The sequence below is a fragment of the Chenopodium quinoa genome, unplaced genomic scaffold (assembly GCF_001683475.1).
Source record: "Chenopodium quinoa cultivar QQ74 unplaced genomic scaffold, ASM168347v1, whole genome shotgun sequence".
Lineage (NCBI taxonomy): Eukaryota > Viridiplantae > Streptophyta > Magnoliopsida > Caryophyllales > Amaranthaceae > Chenopodium > Chenopodium quinoa.
Genome location: NW_018743977.1, coordinates 3455952 through 3463808, shown reverse-complemented (window position 1 = coordinate 3463808; position 7857 = coordinate 3455952). Strand labels below are relative to the sequence as shown.

Below are 7857 nucleotides of genomic sequence, written 5' to 3'. Positions count from 1 at the left end.
TGCACTCATCACATATAAACACATACAATAAATCGAAATAATTTTCTAACGGAATTCTAAAGAAGATGGACATTGAAAGTTACCTCTAGGACACGTGAATAAAGGTTAGTAGTTCCCTGAGTAATCTTCTGTACGACCTTCGTCTACAAATAAACAAATAAATGGCCTAAGTTAGATAATTATACGACTAATAGAAAAATTTGGGGTAAGATTAATATATTAGCACCTTTAATCTAACCATTCCCTAAACAACTACTTGATAAATTGAGTGAAAAATATTGAAGACAAACTTGTAGGCTGGCCATTTAGTTTCGAGAAAACAAAATTCAAAGGAAACATCCTTTTTTTTTCTTTTTTATTTTTTTTAAAGTAAAAAAACTAACATTATTGAGACGAAAAGGGAAAAAAAAAATGACGAGTTGTAGTACTGAGTTCTGAACTCGGTGTTTCGGTTTCAAATACTTTTTTTTTTGTTTATTTTTATTAAGGCTTCCATTTGAGAAGAAAGGAATTGAATAGGAAATAGTATATATATATATGAAGCGGTTCAAGGTAAAGGTTGAAGGAGATGATCATAGCTTACCAAATAATGAAGATACAAGAGGTGATCAAAGTTAGCCCGGCCCGGCCCGCCCCGAATTTTTTTTTTGGGCGGGTTTGGGAATGCGTTTTTATGCATATTTAGTTGATTTTTTAGGCCCGGCCTGAAAATGGCCCGAAAAGCCCACACGGCCCGACCATTTTGGGCGGGTTTGGGCACAAAATATCCGGCCCAAAGCTTGGCCCTGCCCGAGAAGTGGGCATAATAATTTTTTAGCTTCGGCTCGGCCCACCCAACGATCACTTCTAGAAGATACTGAAGGATTTAGTGATTTTTTTTTTCCTTTTTTTTTTTTATGGGATCGTAATGACGGTAGAGGAGGATGATGAATATATTTATAAATCATTCTTGATGGTATATATCAGTCTAGAAGGTTTGTGGGATAGGATCAAGATTTAAAATTGAAACTGATTTTGTTACTAGTTTTTATCCATGAAACCGATTATGCCATTTTTTTTTTCAGTTTTCAAATTCAGTTTCTGTAAATTATCCAAAATCAGTGTTTTTTTTATATATATATAAATCCGAAAATAGAAAATATTAATTATAAAATTTATTACTATAACATATTAATTTGAAAATAATTATAAATTTAAAAGTTTATACTAGAAAAGTCGTTGATTAAATATACTCAAAAATTTGGGGTATTACATCTACTCCCCCTAAAACGAAAGTTCGTCCTCAAACTTTAAAGTTAGTTAGCTCTCAGAACAAGGTTCACATGATATCAAAAGATAAGTTAGTATTACATTCTGCCCCCCTTAAAGTGTTTCGGCCTTGAAACTCAGCGAGCTGCTCAAAAAGTTCTGGGTAGCGCTTTTTCATTTCATGTTCGGCTTCCCAGGTTGCTTCATAACACTTTAACTAACTTTACCGCCTTGTTTCGAGTACTCCTCATTTTGGTATCAAGAATCTTAACAAGGTGTTCTTCAAAAGTCAAGGTCTCATCTAGCTCAATAGTCTCGGGCTGGATAACATGGGTAGGATCATGAACATACTTTCGAAGTTGAGAAACATGAAAAACTTTATGAACATTAGCTAACTCCATGGGTAAGGCTAGTTGATATGCCACCTCTCCAACTCTCTTCGATACCTCATACGACCCAATGTATCTAGGACTCAGCTTCCCTTTCCTACCAAACCGCATGACTCCCTTGGTAGGTGAGACCTTAAGTAAAGCCTTTTCATCGACTTCAAATTCCACTATTCTCCTATTTTGGTCTGCATATGACTTTTGTCAATCTTGATCTGCCTTCATGTTTGCCTGGATAAGCCTAACTTGCTTCGTTGTTTCTTTAATCATCTCTGGCCCCAAAGTTAAAGACTCACTAATATCACTCCAACATAAGGGACTTCTATATTTCCTTCCATACAACTCTTCATAAGGTGTCATTCCTATGCTAGCATGATAGCTATTATTATATGAGAATTCGATTATAGATAGTCTTTCATCCCACGATCTGCCAAAGTCCATCACACAAGCTCTTAACATGCCCTCTAGGGTCGGAATTGTTCTCTCTGTTTGTCCATCTGTAACAGGGTGAAACGTTGTGCTAAACTTCAGAATAGTGCCAAATGCTTGCTGAAGTATTTCCCAGAACTTTGATAAAAATCTTGGATCTCTATCAGAAATGATGTCTTTAGCAACTCCATGTAGCCTCATAATTTCTTTCACATAGGCATCTGCCAACTGATTCACATTCCAAGTGTCCTTTATTGCTATGAATCTTGCTATCTTCTTTAAACGATCAACCATGACCCAAATAACATTCTTTGCTGCCCTTGTAAGCGGTAATCCCATCACAAAATCCAAAGAGATAAACTCCCACTTCCATCCTGGCACATCTAAAGATTGCAGCTTCCCTCCAGGTCTCATATGTTGTATCTTCACTTTCTGACATGTCAGGCACTTTGTCACAAACTCGGCTACTTCATGCTCATGTTTGGCCACCAAAAATGTTGCTTAAGATCTTTATAGAGCTTATCTCCTCCCGGGTGTACAGAGTACAAGATGTTGTGAGCTTCTTCTAAAATCTTCCTTTTAAGATCTTCATCCTTAGGAATACACCATTTTCTTTTGTATTTCACTGTCCCACTATCATTAATGTCGAACTCAGTTGTTGCTCCTTCTTTCATCTTCCTTACCTTGGTCAACCACTCATCTGACATTTGCTTCTCACGAATCTCATCATATATGGTAGTTTTGACTAACATCACATTCAAGGTTCAATTTCCTAAATTCTTCAGAAATTTCCTTGGCTAAAACCATCAAGTTCACTATATGGCTTGTCTTCCTACTCAAAGCATCAACTACCTTGTTTGCCTTTCCTTCGTGATATAGAATCTTTAGGTCATAATCGTTTAGCGCCTCAAGCCATCACCTTTGCCTCATGTTCAAATGACTCTGTGTGAATATGTAATTAAGACTCTTATGGTCCGTATACACCTTACATCTCACACCATACAAATAGTGTCTCCAAATCTTGAGAGCAAACACTACTTCTCCTAGCTCCAAGTCATGAGTAGGGTAATTCTGTTCATGTTGCTTGAGCTGCCTTGATGCATAAGCTACAACCTTCCCATGTTGCATAAGTACACACCCTAAGCCATTCTTAGATGCGTCACTATAAACTTCAAACCCTTCACTCCCTGATGGTAAGGTTAAAATTGGTGCTGAGATGAGTCTTCGCTTCAATTCTTGAAAAGATTGCTCACACTTCTCATCCCATTGGAACTTAGTACTTTTATTCATCAAATTTGTTAAGGGTTGAGCTATCCTCGAAAAGTCTTACACGAATCTCCTATAGTATCCAGCAAGCCCTAAGAAACTCCTCACTTCAGCCACACTTGTTAGTCTTGGCCAATAAAAATTGTCTGAATCTTAGATGGGTCTACTATAACTCCTTCCTTTGAGATCACGTGGCCAAGGAATGCTACCTTCTCTCGCCAAAATTCACATTTTGAAAATTTGGCATACAACTTCTTTTCTCTAAGAATTTCCAACACTTTTATTAGATGTCCTTCGTATTCTTCTCAATCCCTTGAGTACACCAAAATATCATTTATGAACACCACAACAAACTTATCCAAATATGGCCGGAAATTTCAATTCATGAGGTCCATAAAAGTTGTCGGCGCATTCGTGAGTCCAAAAGGCATAACAGTGAACTCATAATGGCCATATCTCGTGCAAAAGGTTGTCTTTAGTATATCTTCCTCAGCAATCCTCAACTGATGGTATCCCGACCTTAAGTCAATTTTTGAAAAGATTCCTGTACCTTTAAGCTGATCAAACAAGTCCTCGATCTTGGGCAATGGATATTTGTTCTTTATAGTGACATTATTCAACTCTCGGTAGTCATATACCGTAGAGATAGACTTAGGCGTATTAGTGTCGCGTGATTACGCAAGGCTACTCAAAACTACTAAAACAAACCAAAACTTTGCAGCGGAAACTCAAACTCTTCCTTTATTAATACTTAATAGAAATAGTAACCATTGTTATGAGTACTCAAGAAAAGAAACAAAAAACCAACATTCCTAAACTAGGTGAAGCATATCCCAGGACTCCCAAATGCTTATTTATTGACTCCACCTGAAAATAGTCAACACTGCTTACCATTAAGGTAAATAGGGCGAACCAAAACTAAAACAAATACAATTAGCAAAATATGCCAAGTACATTCAAGTGCAAGATAAGTAAGCTCAATTTATTAGCAAACATGCTTTTAAAACCAATTCCAATGATTAATCCAATAATTCCAAACTCATAATTCAAAAACAATTCTCAAGATTCTAAAAAAAAATTCGATAACTCAATAATTCAATAATAATGATTATTAAAATCAATTCCTCTTTTAAAAACTTAATTCCTTTCCTAAGTGTGCACACCCCCCAAGCTAATATCTTTATATTGAAAGGTTATCCTTGAGGAAAGACTCGGTCATACAATGTCCAAAGTCTTATCAACCAAATCTTCATAGTGGGATTAATATAATCATGCTTGTAAAGCTTTAATAATAATTCAATCACTCCTCTTTAAATAAAAAAATTCAATCCTTTATAATAAATCAACTTAAAACTCCTTTTGATTCAATTCAACATGCTTTCAAAATCAAACCTCTTAAAACATGATTAATAATTCCATCATTCAAAACATAATATTAAAATCAATCCTTCAAATTTATATTGAAATCAATTCCTTTAAACATACTTTATTTCATAAATCATAATTCAAATCAATTTAATCCAATCATCATAGAAATCATACAAAACATGCTTATTCTAATCAATCACTTTCAAAGGTATCTAGCCACCTAAACGTACCTTGATCCTCGCTTAGCAAACACAAAAGGAACCTCAATAGCTCTTGTCAAAAACACCCTACAATTAAATATAACCTTAATCAATATAAGGTCATCAAATAATCACAACAATTAAAATAAAACCCCCAATTATATGTACATGAACCTTAAAAATTCCTTTTCATAAACTTGAATAATAAACTGATTTTATTTAATTAAAAGCACGCATAATAATTTTTATAAAACCCCCATAATAATAATAATAGAATTAATTTGGCGAAGAGAAGAAGAAATAAAAAAACCAAAGAAGAAGAGGAAGAAGAGGCACGACAAGGAGCAGCAGCACGCCGGCAGGTGGTTGCTGCTGGTGGTCGGTACTGGTGGTCAGCCGAAGGTGGTGGCAGCCAGCTATAGAGGTGGTTTGTGGTGGTGGTTGACGCAAGAAATAAGAGAATTAGAGAGAAAGAAGAGAGTTTTGGTGTGAGTTTTTAGTTTTGATTCAAGGGATATTTATAGGCAAGCTCATGCAAGAATTATGGTCAAAAAATGTAGGAAGAATTATGGCATATTTGGTTTAAGGAATTACTTGGAAAAGAGAGCTAAAGAATCAAGGAAAGTTTAGTTTTATGGTGATTAAGCAATTAAGAAATATGGTAAGTATGTGGTCATGAAATATAAACGGTAAATGGCTTTGCTTGGGGAATAATCAAGAATGGTTTAAGGTAAATAGATAAGATGATCAAATATTTGGGAGATGGAAAATAAGAATTAAGGAAAAAATTGGATTTAAGGTGGATAATCAAAATACAAGAATTACCAAAATAATTAGCTCAAAAATACCATAAGGTGGCCGAAATTATTGAGCCTTATATGCTCATATTTTCAGACCTCCCTATTGGTCTTTAAGAATTATTTTGTTAGATTTTGAGGAATAAAAATGATTGTGTAAATAATATATTTTTTAGAAAATAATTAATTAGAAAAATACCCATTATTCACTAATTAATTTAACTAAGAAAATCCGAACATTCCTACCTAATTAATTAGGAAATTCGGCCCTTTTAAGTAAATAAGAAAATATAATTTTTCTTAATTAAAATATCCGATATATATATATATATATATATATATATATATATATTTGATAAAATCCCATATTTAAAATAAAATAAATGGATAATAAATCTTATCCAAAATCAAAAATAATAATTAAGTTTTAAAATGCTTTTTAGCGCCAAAATTAAAATATCATTTTGGCTCCAAAATTCAAATAGTAAAATAAATTACTAAAATACCCTTATTAGAAAATACTAATTAATTAATTAATTAATTAGAAAATACGTCTCAAAAATACGGGGTATTACAGTCTACTCCCCTTAAAAGAAGTTTCGTCCCAAAACTTAGCCAAAAGAGATACGAAAATCATTTTAAGTTAATGGTTCATGCACATCCTAACCCGACTCAAGACTACAACTAACTCAAGAAAGACTCAAAATTACTCGAAAATGACTCGAAATTCTATCACCTCTACCCCCCTTAAAAGGAGTTACGTCCCCGTAACTCGACCACTAACCTTAGGAAAACAGTTATGGGTAAAGTTTCCTCATATCAGCCTCAGCTTCCCATGTAGCCTCCTCGGTTTTATGGTTCGATCATAACACTTTCACAATTCTTACATCCTTGTTTCTTGTACTTCTCACTTTAGTATCCTAAATCTTCACTGGTTTTTCCTCATAGGTTAAATTCTCATCCATTACAATGGTTTCAAGTTGTAACACATGTGTCACAACAGGTACATACTTTTGAATTTGACTCACATGGAACACATTATGAACCCTTTCCAGCTCATTGGGCAATTCCAACTCATATGCCACTTTTCCCACTTTCTGGATTATCTCATATGGCCCTATGTACTTTGGGCTTAACTTCCCTTTCTTCCCGAACCTCATTACCCCTTCATGGGTGAAATCTTCAACAACACTTTCTCTCCCACTTCATATCCCTCATCCTTTCTTTTCAAATCAGCATAACTTTTCAGTCGATCTTGGTTTACCTTTTTCTTTTCTTGGATCAACTTTACTTGTTTCACCATATCCTCAATCATCTCAAGCCCAAGTACCGTTGTCTCACTTATATCATTCCAACAAACTGGGCTTTTACACTTTCGACCATACAAAGCTTCAAACGGTGCCATTTCAATGCTTGCATGATAAACGTTGTTGTAAGAAAACTCGATCAAATCCAAGTGGTCTTCCCAAGACCCTTGATACTTCATCACACATGCTCTCAACATATCTTCCAATGTCTGAATCGTTCTTTCAGTCTAAGCATCTGTGGTAGGATGAAATGTTGTGCTCATTAACAACTTCGTTCCCATCGCCTTTTGCAAACTTTGCCAAAAGTTAGACAGGAATCACCACAAACTTCACGTAAGATTTCCCCAACCGATCCATAGTCCAAGTACTTCTCATGGGTATAAATGCTGCTGACTTCGTCAACCTGTCCACTATTACCCAAATAGTGTCATTCCCTGCCTTTGTCTTAGGCAATGCTCCAACAAAATCCATAGAAATCGAATCCCACTTCCATCTTAGAAATTCCAAGGATTGGACCTTTCTTTGAGGCTTACGATGCTCAATCTTCACTTTCTGACATGTCAAATACTTGGCTACAAATTCAGCTACATCTCTCTTCATATTGGGCCACCAAAATGTCTTCTTCATATCCTTATAGGCTTCCTCCATCATTATCTACTTTAAATCTCCACGACTCTGTGGCACACACCATCTTCCCTTGAAATGAATACTCCCTTCATCACCAATGGTGAAATCCAACACCTGACCTTCATCGAGCTTTTTCTTTATTGCCTTCAACTTCTCATCCTGCAATTGACTTTCCCTTATCTCATCATAAATGGATGGTTTAATCACCAATGCATTCAACATCCTAGTC

The 7857-nt window shown here is 35.2% G+C and overlaps 1 protein-coding gene across 1 annotated transcript; it reads right to left on the bottom strand.

The window, feature by feature from the left end:
* Positions 1-1838: 1838 nt before the first annotated feature.
* On the bottom strand, positions 1839-7198 carry LOC110689899. Its single transcript, XM_021866727.1, has 5 exons — positions 6858-7198; positions 4928-4984; positions 3053-3342; positions 2603-2808; positions 1839-2495 (listed from the first exon to the last, which is right to left on the bottom strand). Exons 1-5 carry the CDS (start codon positions 7196-7198, stop codon positions 1839-1841), a joined length of 1551 nt encoding a protein of 516 aa, XP_021722419.1.
* Between the last annotated feature and the right edge of the window lie 659 nt (positions 7199-7857).

Excerpts from the sequence above, each read along its gene's own strand:
- LOC110689899 (XM_021866727.1), bottom strand. The coding sequence starts at position 7,198 with ATGTTGAGAGCATGTGTGATGAAGTATCAAGGGTCTTGGGAAGACCAC. Across the intron at positions 3,343-4,927 it reads TTTGCTAAGCGAGGATCAAG|TACTAAGTTCCAATGGGATG; the intron begins GTACGTTTAGGT and ends GATGAATAAAAG. Across the intron at positions 2,809-3,052 it reads CTATTTGTATGGTGTGAGAT|TCAAAACTACCATATATGAT; the intron begins GTAAGGTGTATA and ends ATGTGATGTTAG.